Genomic DNA, 15,346 nt, shown 5'->3' with positions numbered 1-15,346 from the left:
TTCATATCAAGCTTTAGGTTTCTCTGCAGTGCTGGATGTGCACACCTTGATGTTACCAGCTCCAGATTCATCTCATTTCGCTCTCTTTTCCCCCTTGGATGCCCCCCCACAGCCTCCTCGCTTCCCATCCTCCAGCACGTAGCTCCCTGTGAGTTCCAGTGTCACTTCTGTGCCTGAATCCTTAAGAAATCACTTGCAGCCCTTCTTCCTTCTCTGCCCAACACTGCCTGCAAGGTTTCCACATCAGATTTACCCCACTGAGGACACAAAAGAAACTTAATTCCTCGTCCTGCTTGGGGAAAATAACGGCCATGATTTTTTTTTCACCTTCTTGGCTGTGGCACTGGTTTGCTGGCCTTCGTTCAGCACTTTTGGGTCGCACCAACACACGTTTCAATGCCAGGATCTTCCAGCAACACAGGACGTGCTGCCCTCCTGTACTGCTGCACCTCTGAATTTATAGGGACATCGAGCTGCTGGACGCCTCCTGCTCCTTCTGGCTGCAGGGAAGGGGTGTCAAAGGACAAATCAGGACGAAAACGGTGATATTATTGTCCTGGGGTTAAATAGGTGCGATAGAGGGGAAAAAAATTGGCTTTTGGATCCTCTGGGTTTCAGCTGAGAGTGATCCAGGAGAGCCTTGACGCTGAGATGCTGAGATTCGTGCTGTATTTCGGGGAATCTTCCCGGTGCTTAGTCTGGGGACTTGGTGCCCAGAATCTGTCAGGGTTGGTTTTCCTCTCTTGTGGACAGAGAAGGGGAGAGGGAGAACCCTGGAGGCCTCCTTCCAGCAGTACCTGGCACACTTCACGCTTCTCAAACAGCCCCGGGCTGGATTTGGGTTTTGGCAGGAGAACTTTCTCACGGCTGAAGGACCGTGGCCCCACGAGTAACCCTTTTTTTTCACCGAGCTGCCTGCATCCAGCAGCTCGGCTCTTTTTCCCCCGCCCTTTGATTTTCGTCTGCTTGCTGGGCACGAATTCTTCAGCATTGCAGAGCTTGGAGAATGAGAATTCGGGAGGTGTTTTCTCTCTCTTGGCTCCGGGGAATAGGTTTTGTGTGGCTCTCAGACCTTCAGCCAGCTGCATTTAACTCCTGCTGTGGACAAAAACCCCAAATCCTCACCAAAACGTGAGTTTTGTGTGTACAAACACACGCACAAATATACAAGCGTGTGCACACCACGTTATATCTGCGTACGGACCTGCCACTGCCTGTGACATTTTCCAGGGAGATAAGGGAGCTGGCGCGGGTCCCGCGGAGCAGTGGGGTCCCTAAATAGCAGGCAGCTTTCTGCCCATCCTAAAGTTCCCCTAATTGGATTTGTTCGCCTATGCCGTGGCTGATAAGCAGGAGGTTAATAAGAAAGAAAGTTGATTTCTCCTCGGTGCCAAATTCCTCTTTTTACTCGAGTAATTTAGGGGAGAAGTGCAGCTAAAGGCGTCGGTTTTATTCCTGAACCTTAACGTTAAAAAAAAAGGATTATTTTATTTTAAACAGCCTTTCTGTCAGCAGTTTGGTCTAAATACAGTAATTCCACTTGGTTCCCAGCATCTCAGGGCTTTTTTTTTTTTTTTTAAAGCATCCTCCCCTTCCCTTCCATAACCTGCCTCCCTGCTTGGCAGCCTTCGGTGCTGGGCGTTGTAAAAAGGGGGGCACAAACGGTGATGTCCCCACTTAAAACGTGATCGAAACTCTTTTCTGCAGTGCTGTTTCCTCATTTAGGCACAGGACTCTAAAGGGATCTTTAAAACGGATGGGGGGCCTCACAAAGTCCATAAAAATGAGCTTGAGATCACCAAATATCGAATATTTGGGGAGTAAAAGTCATTTTAGGGACAGAGCTCAGTAAAGGAGGAGGGTCAGAGCCTTCTGTACCCACACGTGGTGGAGTTGGGAGCTTTATTAAAGCTTGGGAGATTTATTGAGGACTGGAATTTAGACACATCTGCATTATTTTCTCACTGAATTCGCTTAAATTCTTCGTCGAGGCTGGGTGACACCTGGATGGGAACGCCGAGCTTTGAAATCGTTTGAAATTTGAGCTGAAATCAGCAAAATAAATCAAGTTTTGGCTCCGCCAGACCCATAATCTAGGGCAAATTCCTGGAAAAATCGATCTTTTTTTTTCTGACTTTTCAGTGTCTGAGGCTGAAGGCTGAGCATGGGCAAGTTTTGGGGTCTGGGTAATAAACCCGTGCCGGAAATCAGGCTTCCAAGCAGCAGAAACAGAGAGGTGCTGAAAGGTTCGGTGCTTGCAGGCTGCAACATTTCATCTCCAGCAACAAAACCCCGCTCACGAGGAATAAAGGTTATGTTTGGTGCCAGGCTTTGTGGTGCCAGCAGCACGGAAAGGATGCATCAGCTCTTTGTTCGAGCTGGATCAAGCAGGGTGCACATCTTAAAGTCCGATTGTTTTCATCTGTTCCCTGTCTTTTTGTTCTTTTTTGCAGCTTTTCCGACGCGTGGCAGCTGCCCTGCCTGGCATGGAAAGCACACAAGACAAAAGTAGAGAAGACAGTATCCTTTACCTGCCCTCCACGGGGGGTGAAAGCCTCGGGCAGCTCACGGACATCCCAAAAAAAAAAGAGGGGCAACGAGGCAAAGAGCCCCCGAGCTTCGAGTGAGGGTTGGAGGCTGCTGCGGTGAAGGAAAGGAGGCAGGGAGTGCGAAAACGAGGACGGCTGGATAAAACCGAAGGGAGGAGGACGGGAAAGTGCAGAGGGGTGCAGCCAAAAAGGATTATTTGGGTGGTTTTGGGACAGGCTGGTACAAAGAGATGAAGCGGGGTGGCCGTGGTTGCTCGGTGTAGCTCTGAAGGTGAAATTTCAGAGCTTCTTCCCACGTTCTGCTCTGCTGGGCTACAAATTTCTCCTCTTTTTGGTGAAAAGAGGTGACGGAGGAGCCAGAGATGGGCTCCTGCCGAAACTCTTTCCTCGGGCAGGTCACCAAAAGGTTAACGAGCAGCCACCTTCGTTAAGGAGGGGATGAGGGCAGGCTGCAGCATCGCTCTGCTGGGTCCCTACACGGGATCGTGTCCCAGACAGCTGCGTTGGGATTAGGGGGGGATTTTCCGCAGGGTTTTTTCACCGAGCTGAAGGATCTCGAGCTGCCCGTGCTCTGAGGGAGCTGCCAGGGCTCGTTATTTGCCCAGCTGGTGCGAAATGTAGGGGAGCAGGAGTTACAGAGGTGAGCTTCCTCCAAAAAAAAAGGACCCCGGGGGCTTTCCGGGATGGGATCTGACCCTAAACATCTCGTGGGAACGGTGCCGGGACAAGAGGGGCTGCTGAGAAACCTGCAGCGTGGATTTTGGTTTGAAAGTGGTCTTTTGGAGAGCACAAAGAAGCGTTTTTATGGGAAACGGGGCGCGCTGAGCCAAAAATCCCCGTAAAAAAGAAAAAAACCAGGTAGGGAGATGGAACTGAATTCTGTTTGCCTTAACTTAACTCCTTCCAGTGATCGACATCAAACTGGAAAAGCCTCAAGAGCAGCCTGTCAGTGAAGGAGGCTGCTCCTGCTAATACCACGTGGCTTCTCCCCTTTTCTCCAGAACATCACAGCTTCCCCTCCCTTTACTCTTCATTGACTGCAGTGTGAATATTGGCTTGAACCTTCCCCTTTCAGTAATAACGTATCGCAGTTCATCATCGCTGGCTGTCTCGTGGAGATGATCTATTAGCTTCACAAGCACACACACACACACCCCCACACCAAGAAAATGTCAGTGTCTTCATTTATTTATAAGAAAAAAAAAAAAAAAAAGCCAAAATATTCCAGCGTATTCTAGTTATAACTTGAAAAAAAAAGAGAAAAAAACGAAAAAAAAAAAACAAGAATAGGTACAATTTCTTAATATTTGTTCCTTTTTTTAATATGTTAACGAGATTGCACTTTGAAACGGTGGGAACCCAGGAAGTTTTGAATTAGACGAGCAGTAGGTGCGGGAGAAAACGCTTGCAAAACCTCAAAAACACCCGGCGAGGGCCAGGCAGCAGGCGGAGGGTGAAGCAAACGCTGGCCTTAACCCGTAATAAAAGACGACGACAACGAAAAACAAGCTCTAAAATCCTTCGAGGTAGTCCGAGGGGGTTTCCAAAACCCCAGAGCTTTTTTTTGGGGGGGGGGTTGAGAGCAGGACGGGCTGCCGGGAGCTTTTAGTTCTGGCCGAGGCGAGGCGAGCGCGGTGGCGAGGCGGCGTCCCGCAGGGGGTGGCCGGCTTGCGAAGGGGTTTTTTTTGGTTATTTTTGGTGAGGGGGGGAAAGGTGGAAAGCGAAACACTTGCAGGAAACAAAAGAAAAGAGGTTTGGAGTGCAAGATGAGGTTTTTTTATATTTTTTTTTTAAAGAGCATTTTTTTCCTTTTAGGTAGAGCCACCCACCAAACGGTGACTGCCCGCCGGGTGGGAGCGGAGCGGGGCAGCCGCGGCGGGGGGAGAAGGAGTTTGCTGCTTTTTGAGTTTTCTTTTTTTAAAAAATAAAGGGGGAAAAAAAAAAACCTTACCCCAGGACTGGGGGGCCGCCGCCGAGCCCTGCCTGGGGCCCTTTTCTTTTGGCAGAGGGACGCGGAGCGGCGCCAGGCCAGGCGGGGACGGGGAGAGGAGAGGGGCGGCAAAAGGGGGCTTGGGCCACGCAGAAACGTAGCTGGAAGAGCGTAGAGGGAAAGGAAAGGAGTTGTAGGATGGAAACCAACTTACGATTATGCAGATTAATGCCTTGATTTTTTTTTTTTTAGCTTTTTTTTGGTTTTTTTTTACGTTCCGTCTTCCGAGTCGGGTTTAGTTTTTTTCACTAGAGCTGTATAATTTGGGTGAATAACGAGTAATTTAGTTTCCTATTTAACTAGGCTTACAATTAACCGGTTTTCTTCGATATTTATTTCCTTGCTTAATTTTTTTTTTTTTTACGATTTCCAGTATATATATATTTTTTTCCCTTTCGTTGCTGAGGAATCCGTGTAGAGCTTCGCTGGCGTTGCGCGATGTAGCTACCCGATGAAACACAGAGAAGCGAGCACACTCGAAGTGCACCCTTTTAACCTTTACTAGTCATTGTGAAGTTGCTGTGTAAGTTCCTAAACACAACTTGTAAATACCTTGTTTGCTGGGCGAGTACGGCTGGGTCGCAGTGCAGGAAGGAATTGGGCGAGCCTGGTTTGCGATTGCCACTCCGGGAACAATTGCAAGCGAATATTCAGGCTCCTCCTTCGTTCCCTTCTTGCCCCTCTACCACCTAAAATTACCAACCGGGGAAGGGAAGGGAATCGTCCTCATCAATTTTCACCGGGAAACGGGCACGGGAAGCTTTTTGGAGTTCTTCATTCCCGAGACGAACGCCAGGCGCGTGCCCTGCCCTGGGTGTAGAGCAGCTCTGCACACCGATAAGCGAAAGGCAGAAGGAGATGTGGAAGTGCTTTTCTTTTTGACGTGGCATGTCTTGAAATAAACATCGACGATATGTGACCAAGGATCATTCTTTATTTAAAAGAAACTCTCGAGGGGAAGGAAACCTGGCTGCTTTTCCTGTATTGTACTGTTCCTAACTGTGCGAAAACCATCCATCATCTCGCTGCTTTTTTTCCACATTGGTCCTTCCATTGCTTTCCACGACCACTTCCATTTTTTTTTTTTTTTTTTGGGCTCTGGCCTAACCCAAACCTGACGTTTCCTCGCAGCTCTGAGCTTTAAGCACTGGGTTTGCAGGGCGCTGCCTCGGGGATGTGGGTTTTGGTGATCAGGTTCGGGAGGCGTCCCCGTTACCACCCTCGAGCAAAACCCTCACAGGGGTTGCACCCAACACCACAGGGACCAAATTTTTGGTCCCCGAGGTCTGCTCAGGACCTCCAGGTGCGTTTCAATTTTGCTGGTCCTGCAGCCGGTGCTTAAGGCAACAGCGGGGCTCCCTCCTGCCCTTCTCCTTCCCAAAATAAAACCTCTCCCAGGGGAGCGCAGGAGCAGCAGCCTGCAACTTGCTTGCGCCCTGATGCCTCCTGCCATCTGTCTCTTCATTTTTTATTTTTTTTTTGGCTTCTGATTTGATTTTTGCTCCATCAGCATGGCCGGTAGGGACCATGGGACCAGGCTTCTTTTGCGACGACTTTGTTTTAAAAAAAAAAAACACAAAACAAAAAAAAACAGCGAAGGTTTCTGCTCTGTTTCTTTTCTCCTCCCCGCTCTGGCTTGATTGTTGTACAGTCCATCCTGCGGCTCCCCATCCCTCACTTTTTGTCTTGAATCCGAGTAAGTGGAAGAAATTTGTTCTAAAGGGGAAAAACAAAAACAAAAAAAAAAAGGTTCCTTTTCTTCATGTCGGAATGTCACTGGTACCTCAGCTCTGTTTGATAATATGAAACGACAACGAAATCCTTAGCGCTTGAACTAAATAAATCCCTGTCTCATTGGAAAGCTCCGGCTCTCTTCTCTCTCTCTCTTTGGGGTCTGGGTCAGACGGGGAGCGTCCATCCCATTGCACGGTCAATTTTTGATTTAGACGGGTGCTGCCGGGTAAATTTGGGCCGGCCCCAGGCTTGGCAGCCTCCCCTCTCAGCACAGAGCCCTGGTGCCTCGCTCCCAGCGCCCAAATCTTTAAGAAACGGGGCGGGGAGGGGGCTGCCTGGAGCAGCAGCCCCTTTTTCCACGCCGACCCCAAAAGGAAGAGGAGCAGGGGGTGGGTGTTGAAGATGGAAGATGCTCGCTTGTGGGGTGAGCACGGCAGGCAGGACCCAAAACAACCTGGAGGACGCTCAGCCTCTGCTTCCCTGAGTTGTGACAGCAGCCGGGTCCCTTTTTCCCCCTTTTTTTCCCCCTTTTTAGCCCCCTTTTCCTTCCCCACCGTGCGTAAACCCCAAATGCAGCTTTTTAGGGGACGGATTTTGGGATCCTGAGCACCGCCACGGCCACGAATCCCAGGAGCTAAAAATCCTGCTGGGGCTGTTTGGGGATTTTCCTGCTGCCCCCACGGGGCTCCTGCCCCCAGGAGCTGCCGTTTCCCGACCCCCTTCCCATTTCCCAGGCTAAATTTGGGGATAAAAAAGCAATTTTGAGTGCTCGGGCATTTCCCCCACATTGACCCTACCACCGTGAGGGACTAATTAGCGGTGAGGCTCCATCGGCACTAATTAGCGTTGGCGGAGAAGCGGGCTGGTGGCTCGGGGTCCCCAGTGGAGGTGGCTTCGCCCCACTGGTCCCAGTTTGGGGCCGTGCGTCCCGCTGCCTTGGGGACCCCACCATGAGGCCCTAAAGAAGCCGGGGACGTTTCCCCCGGTCCCACATCCTCCCCAAAACCACCCCCCGGCTCCCCCCGACCCGCAGCCCCCTCCTCACCCTCACGCGCCCGCAGAGCTGGGTCTGGGTTCGGCCGCTTTTATTCATTTGCCTTTAGGGTTTTTTTTCTGGTTTTGCCCCAAATCTCGAGGCGCTTCGCAGGATGGGGGTTGCAGCAGCAGCAGTGACGCGAAGGAGGCCGGGGGGGGACATTTGGGGTCATCCCGACCCCTGGTGTGGAGGAGAGGGGTTGGGGGGGTTTGGGACAGAAAGCGAAGCCCCCAGGAGCCGAAGCTTTGAGAACAGGAACCGGGGCGCTGTTGGGTTTCTGGATTTTGGGGTTTTTCTCTCGTTTCTGTGATCCTCGAGCTCCTCATTTCACGTCCGAGGTGGCTTCAGGGTGAGGGGCCACGTCCCGGTGTCCGCCTCGTGCTGCCCCACGCAGAAAGGAGACCCCCCCTCGGTGCCACCACCCCGCATTTGGGGACCCCACAAGTGGCCGTCCCCACACCCCAAACCCTTTTTGAAGCCCAAAAAAGGGTTTTTGGGCCTCGGGGCCCAGCGAGCGGCGCCTTCGCCCCCCTGATGCTTCCCCATCCCAAAAACCTTGGTGCTGCGTGCCCCCCTGGTGCTGTCCCCCCCAGTGTGCCTGGGGGCTCTTCCAGCCCCAATCCTTGGGGTTTTGGCCCCAATTCCCAAGGGTTTGGCCCCAATTTTCAGCGTTTGGTGCCCGTGTCCCACCCCGGTGCCCCAGGGGGGGAAGATTTGGTGCCACAAAGCCCCCCTGCTCCGGGGGAAAGCGGCGCTGAGCGTCCCGCTGCGGTGCTGGATCCCCCTCAAAAACCCTCAAAAAATAAAATAAAATTAAAATAAATTAAAAAAAAAATCAAAAAAAAATCAAAAAAATAAATTAAAATAAATTAAATTAAAATAAAATAAATTAAAATAAAATAGCAATTTTGCCAGAAAATGTCACCTACCTCCCGGAAACTGCTTTGGGGGGGGGCAGCACCCCTCCCACCATCCCCAAACCCAAGGTTTTTACTCCCAGCCCCTGGAGGTTTTGGGGGTTGCAGAGCGGTGCCGAGGGGGGGCAGATTTGGGGATTTGGGGTCCTTGGAGCCGCGTGCGGGTTTTGGGATGCAGAAGCCGGGATCAGGGGGGGCTGGAGAAGCGAAGGGGCCGCGTTTTATGGGATGGGGGGGCTAAAACCAGCACGGCATCCACATGAAGGAGCCCAGGGCGGCGCCGGTGGCCGCCCCCGCCAGCAACCCCAAAGCCATCTGGTCCCCGGAGACGCGGTAAGGATCCTCCCGCACGATGACGTGGGTCACCCCGGGGGCTGCAAGACAAAACGAGGCTGGGGGGGCACCCCAAAAAGGCGCCCCCCCCCCATACACACACACAGACAACACCAAGACCCCCCCCGAGCACCCTCATCCCCCAAACCCCATCCCCGTAGCACCCGGCTTGCTCTCAGCCTCCCCAAAATCCCCAAACCGGGCGTAAATCGCGCCCCCCCCAGCCCAATTTGGCTCCCCCAAACCCCAAATTTATGGGGTGAGCGGGGATTTGGGGCCACCCACCTCCGTACTGGTGGCCGTAGTGGCCCGAGCTGACGTAGGCGGCCTGGTGGGAGTCGATGGGCACCGCCTGGTAGTAGTCGTCGTCGTAGGGGTCGTAGACGTGCACCTGGAAAAGGGGTTGGGGTGGGGGGACACGAGGCCGGCACCCCGGGATGTGAAGGGTTTTTTTTTCCCCAAGTGGCTGGCGGGGTTGCTCACGGTGCCCAAATTTTGTGGGAAGGTGTTGTTGAAGCATCCCGATCACCTCCCTGCTCTTGGGGTCCCCGTCACCCTAAGTGCTGCCTCCGTTCCCCTTAACTCTGCCCCTGCTCCTCTTAAATCTGCCCCGTCCCCTTAATTCTGTCCCTGTTACCCCTAAATGTGTCCCCGTCACCTTAACTCTGTCCCTCATGCCCTTAAGTCTGCCCCATTCCCCTTAATTCTGTCCCTATCACCTTAAATCTGCCCCCATTCCCCTTAACTCTATCCCTGAACCCCTTAAATGTAACCCCACTCCCCTAAACTCTGCCCCCATTCCCCTAAACTCTTCTTCCATCCCATTAACTCTGCCCCCATCACCTTAACTCTACCCCATTCCCCTTAACTCTGCCCCAATTCCCCTTAACTCTGTCCCCATCCCCTTAACTGGGACCCCATCCCCATGACCCTGCCCATCTTCCCCTTAAATGTGTCCCCATCCCCTTAACTCTTCCCCATTCCCCTTAATTCTGTCCCCATCCCCTTAACTCTGCCCCATTCCCCTAAACTCTGTCCCTGAACCCCTTAAATGTGTCCCCATCCCCTTAACTCTGTCCCTCATCCCCCTAACTGGGACCCCATCCCCATAACCCTGCCCATCTTCCCCTTAACTGCGTCCCCATCCCCTTAACTCTCCCCCATTCCCCTTAATTCTGTCCCCATCACCTTAAATCTGCCCCCATTCCCCTAAACTCTGTCCCTATTCCCCTAAACTCTGCCCCTGAACCCATTAAATGTGACCCCATCACCTTAACTCTGCCCATGGCCCCCTTACATGGGTCTCCATCCCCTTAATTCTTCCCCCATTCCCCTTAAATCTGCCCCATTCCCCTTAATTTGGCCCCCATTCTCCTTAACTCTTCTTCCATCCCCTAAACTCTCCCCCATTCCCCTTAAATCTTCCCCCATTCCCCATTAACTCTGCCCCCATCCCTTAACTTTCCCCCATCCCCCTAACTCTGCCCCACTCCCTTCACCCCATGGGGGAGGCACCGATCAGCCCAGACCCCCGGGCTCACCCCCACATTTACGGGGCTGCGTTTGGGGCCGCCTGAGCCCCTTCCCCAATACCCAACCCCCTTTTGGGGGATGTTTTGGGGTGGCGGGAGCCTCACCGGGGTGGATTTTGCCTCCAGCAGGGCCAGCTTCCACGCCCTGCGAACGAAGCAGAGGGAGGAGGACTGAGGGGGGGGGACACCTGGTGGCTCCCCTGATCCCACAAATCCCCCGGTGACCTGGATTTGTTAATTATTAATTCCTAATTAACCGGGGTGTGGGGTTGGGGTGGGGACGCCCCGTCTGCGTGAGGCAGGGAAACGATGCCTAAATTGAGGGGAAAAGCAGAAAATTGGGGAGTTTCCATCCAGCTGTGATCAAGATCGGGATCCTAATACTTTCCTCCATCCCCTTTAAGCCCATTTTAAGGGTTTTGACCCCAAAATGAAAATAAAAAGGGATCAGAGCTGACTGTGGGTGTTTCCTCGTGCAGGGCACGGCCCCGATCCTATAAGGATTGGCACCATTTACCAACAAACCCCGATGGAAACGTGGCCATGGTCACTTGTGGGTGGCCGAGGGGTGGTTTCTCACACCACCGAGGCTCTTTTAGGGTCGGGATGATTGTGGGGTGGAGGCCACTGAGGGGATTCGGGTGCTTACACGGCGTCGTCCTCGCTCTCGGCGCACAGCGAGGTCTTGGAGGCGTCCCGCAGCACCAGGCTCAGCAGGCACTCGCGGCTCTTCCCCTCGGGGGGCTGCACGTCTGGAGGGTAAAAAGGGTTTGGGGACACGGGGTTTGGGGTCACGGGGCAGGGATGGACTCAGCGAGGGTTAGGGGTGCCCTATAGGGCCTCATGGGGCTGCCCAAAGGGAGCGGGGTTGGGTTTTCATCCCAAAAGCCACGCTCGTAATTTTGGGGTTTGGGGTTTGGGTTGGGCTCCTGCTCTGCTCGTGTTGGGAGGTTGGGTGTGAGCAAAGGGTTGGGGACGCGGGGTTTGGGGCCATGGGGTTTGGGGACAGGGAGTTTGGGGCCACGAGGTTTGGGGCCACGAGTGTCTGGGGATGGGAGGGGAGGGTTAGGGGCCACGTGGGTTTTGGGGACACGAGGGTTTTGGGGCATCGAGGTTTGGGGACAGGGAGTTTGGGGAGATTGGGGTTTGAGGATGGGGGGTTTGGGGATGACACGAAGTTTGGGGACAGGGGGTTTGAGGATACGGGGCTTTGAGGACATGGGGTTGGGGGACATCGAGGTTTGGGTAGAGGGGGTTTGGGGACATGGGGTTTGGGGACAGAAGGGTTTGGGGATGCGAGGGATTGGGGACATGATTTTTGGGAACAGGGGATTTGGGGACACGGGGTTTGGGGGACAGGGGGTTCGGGGTCACAAGGGTTCGGGGTCACAAGGGTTTGGGGACTTGGGGCTTGGGGATGACACAGGGTCTGGGGACACGAGGGTTTGGGGGACGTGAAAATGTGGACAAGGGGTTTGGGGACAGGGGGGTTTGGGGACGGGGAGTTCGGGGACACGAGGGTTCGGGGACACGAGGGTTTGGGGACACGGGGGAGGGACAGAGGGTTTGGGGACACAAAGTTTGGGGACCACAAGGTTTGGGGACACGAGGTTGTGGGGATGCAAGGGTGTGGGGACGACACGGGGGTTTGGGGACAGGAGGGTTGGGGGACATGGGGGTTCGGGGGACATGGGGGTTTGGGGACAGAGAGTTTGGGGACACAAGGTTTGGGGACACGGGGTGTGGGGTCATGAGGGTTTGGGGACAAGGAGTTCAGCGACACAGGGGTTTGGGGACATGAAGTTTGGGGACGGGGGGGTTTAGGGATGGGGGGTTTTGGGGACGCAGGGTGTGGGGACATGAAGATGGGGACACGAAGTTTGGGGACATGGGGTTTTGGGGACAGGAGGGTTTGGGGACAGGGAGTTTGGGGACAGAAGGTTTTGGGGACCACAAGGGTTGGGGACAGAGGGGTCGGGGACATGAGGGTTTGGGGGACGCGAGGGTTTGGGGATGACACGGGGTTTGGGGACACAAGGGTTTGGGGGACGTGAAAATGGGGACAGGGGGTTCGGGGACACGGGGGAGGGACAGGGGCTTTGGGGACACGGGGGTTTGGGGACAGGGAGTTTGGGGATGTGGGGTTCGGGGACACGGGGTTAGGGGACCACAAGGTTTGGGGACACAGGGTGTGGGGACAGAAGGGTTGGGGACATGAGGGTTTGGGGGACATGGGAGTTTGGGGACACAAGGTTTGGGGACACGAGGAAGGGACAGAAAGTTTGGGGACATGGGGTTTGGGGACACGGGGTTCAGGGACAGAAGGTTTTGGGGACCACAAGGTTTGGGGACACAGGGCTTTGGGGACACAGGGTGTGGGGACACGACGGTTTGGGGGACGCGAGGGTTTGCAGGACATGAGGGCTTGGGGATGACACGGGGTTTGGGGACATGAAGACGGGGACATGAAGTTTGGCGACACGGGGGTTGGGGACAGAAGGTTTTGGGGACCAAAAGTTTTGGGGACAGAAGGTTTTGGGGACAGAGGGTTTTGGGGCCGGGGGGAGTTGCTCGCCTCGGCACTCGGGGCCGATCCTGACGTCGCGGCAGCTGTGCTTGATGTGCAGGCGGCCGTCCATGTCGCGCTGCGTCTGGTCGTGGTAGTAGAGCAGGCTGCCGTCCAGGTACAGCACGAACCAGTTCCTCTTCCAGCGCCGTAGGATCGAGCCTAAAAGGGATCGAGCGGGATTTGTAGGATCGTGCAGTCCCACCCCATTTGGGGTGCAGCCAACGCCGTCCCCCAAATCCCCCCGGGGACGCCTGGCGGCGGTGACGACCCCGACAGCGCGGCCAGGTGGTTTCGGTGATGCGCTTGGAGCAAACCCCAAAAAGCTGCCAAAAAAAACCTATAGGATGCCTCCGTGCTGCTCTGTAGGATGCGGAACGGCCCCATCCGTGCTCTTGGGGTTCCTCTCCTCTCTGTGATCCCCCCCCCGGCACCCCAAAGCTCCCCACTCACTCTGCCGCCAAAGCCAGCCGCTCTTCACCAACGCCATGGCCACGGGGTGGTTTTTGGGATCTGTAGGGTCGAGGGGAAACAGTGGGGTTAGGGGAGCAGCTCCCTGTTTGCCTGCACCCCGTTCCCTGTCCCCCTTTTTGGGGTTTGGTAATCTGGGGAGCGCTCGGGCGGGGAGAGCTCCGGCCACCTTGCTCCGTGCCCCTATAATCTCCTCGGGATTTAGGGATTATCATCCCGAGGAGGTAACCACCCCCCCGAATCCCCCCCCGGTAACTTTCCACGGCCCCCGCTCGTTTGTTTTCCCTGCCTGGATGGAAATTAGTCCTTAATGAGGCCGTGAAATCATTGCTCCCCGGGGCCCCGAGCACCACCCCATATCCCCATCCCCCTGTACCCCACCCCCTTGTACCCCATCCCCTTTTAACCCCATCCCCGGCACTTTTATCCCCTTGTACCCCATCCCTGCACCCCCACCCCATTAATCCCAGCCCGATCCCACCACCCCCTTATCTCCCACCCCCTCGTACCCCGTCCCTAGCACCCCTATCCCCCGCTACCCTAACTCCTAGGACCCCCATCCCTTTGGAACCCCATCCCCGGACACTTTTATCACTTTTTACCCCACAAAACCCCCTTTTTACCCCACAAAACCCCCTTTTTACCCCCTCCCCAGTTTCCCCATCCCCCTGTCCCCCATCCCCTACCACCCCTCTCCCCTTTTCACCCCATCCCTTTTCACCCCATCCCCGCTACCCCCATCCCCTGACTCTCCCCTTCCCTCTCCCCATCCCCGTTCCCCCCCAAACCCTCCCAAAACCCCCAAAACCCCCCTGGGCACCCCTCACCGAGCGGCAGCAGCACGGCGGGTCCCCGCTAAGGGTTGCGCTCTGCTCCCGCTGCCCGTCCCTACCCACACGCACGGGGCTTCGGGAGCTGTAGTCCTGCTCGGGGAACGCGGCCTAAAGAGCTGCAGAGTCCCCAAAGGACCACGATGGTTTTGGGATCAGGTTTTGGGGTCGCTGGGCACGGTGGTGCAGCCAGGAGGGATGCCCTGGGGATGTTGGTGCAGGGGGGCGATGCTGCGGATGGCCCCCGCATCGCCTGCGGCCCTAAAAGCAGCTGTGGGGTCGGGGTTGGGTTGAGATTCGCCTGCCCCGATGCGAAATCCCAAAAAAAAAGCAGGGCTGGGAGGAGCGGGGGATCCGTGAGGAGGTTGCGGCTCCAAACCCTGAGCCCCCCCTGACCTCGCCGAGCTTTAATCCCCCCTGCGGTGCCCATGGGGAAAAGCTGGGAAAAAAAAACCCTAAAAAACACTGAGCTCGTGGCACGGGTGCTGTTTTTTTTTTTTTTTTTTGGGGGTCTGTCGCTGCTGCTGCCACAGGTGGGGGTCCCATGGGTGCCATAAGCACAAATTTGGGGTGACGGAGAGGGGGCGGCAGCCCCAAAACCCAGCTCCTCTTATCCTCTGCTCCTCGTCCGTAAAAGCCATACACACACACATAAATTGTGTCTATTCCCGCTGTGCAGGCGTTAAAATCCCAACCAAGTTATTTATAAGCAGGGTGATAATTAATATTAATATGGAATTAATATATGGGCTGATAATTAAGATGTTTATTAAGCTTTCAGCAGCCCTAAAGGCAAAAAAAAATCATTGATTCCGGCTTTTTACTATAAAAACCTTTCCCCTCCCCTCCCTCCAGCGCTGGCTTTACAGCCATAAATTGGTAAAATTTGTTCTGCCATAAATTGGTAAAAAAAAGACTTTCTTAGGTCAAACTTTGGCTGAAAATTTAATTCATTTGAGGCCAATGTTGATCGGACCCTCGGCCGGGCGCTGCGTTTGGTGCGATGGAGCCCCAAAAGGTTTTCTTCTGCGCACGGGGCTGGGATAATTTGTCTCCTTGACAAGTTTATTCCGAGAAGAGACAAAAAAAAAGGTGGAAAAGAGCAGAAGTAAAACCTGCAGGGAGCAAAAAATCAGGGCAGCGGGAAGCCGTGGCAGGCGTCGGGACCTTAAAACCAAAAGCAAGGCCATAAAAACCTCCCCGAATCGCTCAGCTCTCCTCTGGGGACGAACACGGTGGTGGTGCAGGATTTGGGGGGCTGATTTATTTATTTTTGTTGCAAACTGTCTGTTTTTTGGTGTTATTTTTGAGCTGCCTGGGATAAATTTGGGGCACGGTGGCTGGAAACGGTGATTTGGGGACTTTAAGGGGTCGCTTTTCTTTACAGC

The 15,346-nt window shown here is 54.4% G+C and overlaps 2 protein-coding genes across 3 annotated transcripts in view; one reads left to right on the top strand and one right to left on the bottom strand.

Annotated features, from left to right (window-relative positions):
* RAB6A (RAB6A, member RAS oncogene family) overlaps nucleotides 1-5,458 on the top strand; it is a 44,134-nt gene extending 38,676 nt beyond the window's left edge. The window contains exons 7-8 of one of the 2 annotated variants that reach the window (XM_027463505.3): nucleotides 2,454-2,520; nucleotides 3,457-5,458. In XM_027463505.3, the coding sequence (XP_027319306.1) occupies nucleotides 2,454-2,520; nucleotides 3,457-3,521 (132 nt within the window). In that variant the 3' untranslated portion in view covers nucleotides 3,522-5,458. 2 annotated transcript variants of the gene reach the window in all.
* Nucleotides 5,459-7,341: 1,883 nt separating this feature from the next.
* Nucleotides 7,342-14,055, bottom strand: PLEKHB1 (pleckstrin homology domain containing B1). Its single transcript, XM_027462307.3, has 7 exons — nucleotides 13,956-14,055; nucleotides 13,111-13,170; nucleotides 12,667-12,819; nucleotides 10,741-10,843; nucleotides 10,197-10,236; nucleotides 8,845-8,950; nucleotides 7,342-8,600 (listed from the first exon to the last, which is right to left on the bottom strand). Exons 2-7 carry the CDS (start codon nucleotides 13,145-13,147, stop codon nucleotides 8,464-8,466), a joined length of 576 nt encoding a protein of 191 aa, XP_027318108.1. The 5' UTR covers nucleotides 13,148-13,170; nucleotides 13,956-14,055; the 3' UTR covers nucleotides 7,342-8,463.
* Nucleotides 14,056-15,346: the final 1,291 nt, after the last annotated feature.

The sequence above is a fragment of the Anas platyrhynchos genome, chromosome 1 (genome assembly GCF_047663525.1).
Source record: "Anas platyrhynchos isolate ZD024472 breed Pekin duck chromosome 1, IASCAAS_PekinDuck_T2T, whole genome shotgun sequence".
NCBI lineage: Eukaryota > Metazoa > Chordata > Aves > Anseriformes > Anatidae > Anas > Anas platyrhynchos.
Note: the sequence above shows the minus strand (reverse complement) of the source record. Positions and strands in the feature narration are given on the sequence as shown.

Bases quoted from the DNA above. Each gene is read 5' to 3' on its own strand.
- PLEKHB1 (XM_027462307.3), bottom strand. From the start codon at position 13,147: ATGGCGTTGGTGAAGAGCGGCTGGCTTTGGCGGCAGA. The intron at 8,951-10,196 runs GTGAGGCTCCCG...CCCCTTTTCCAG, and splicing joins TGGAGGCAAAATCCACCCCG to GTGCACGTCTACGACCCCTA. The intron at 8,601-8,844 runs GTGGGTGGCCCC...TTTGTCTTGCAG, and splicing joins CTACGGCCACCAGTACGGAG to CCCCCGGGGTGACCCACGTC.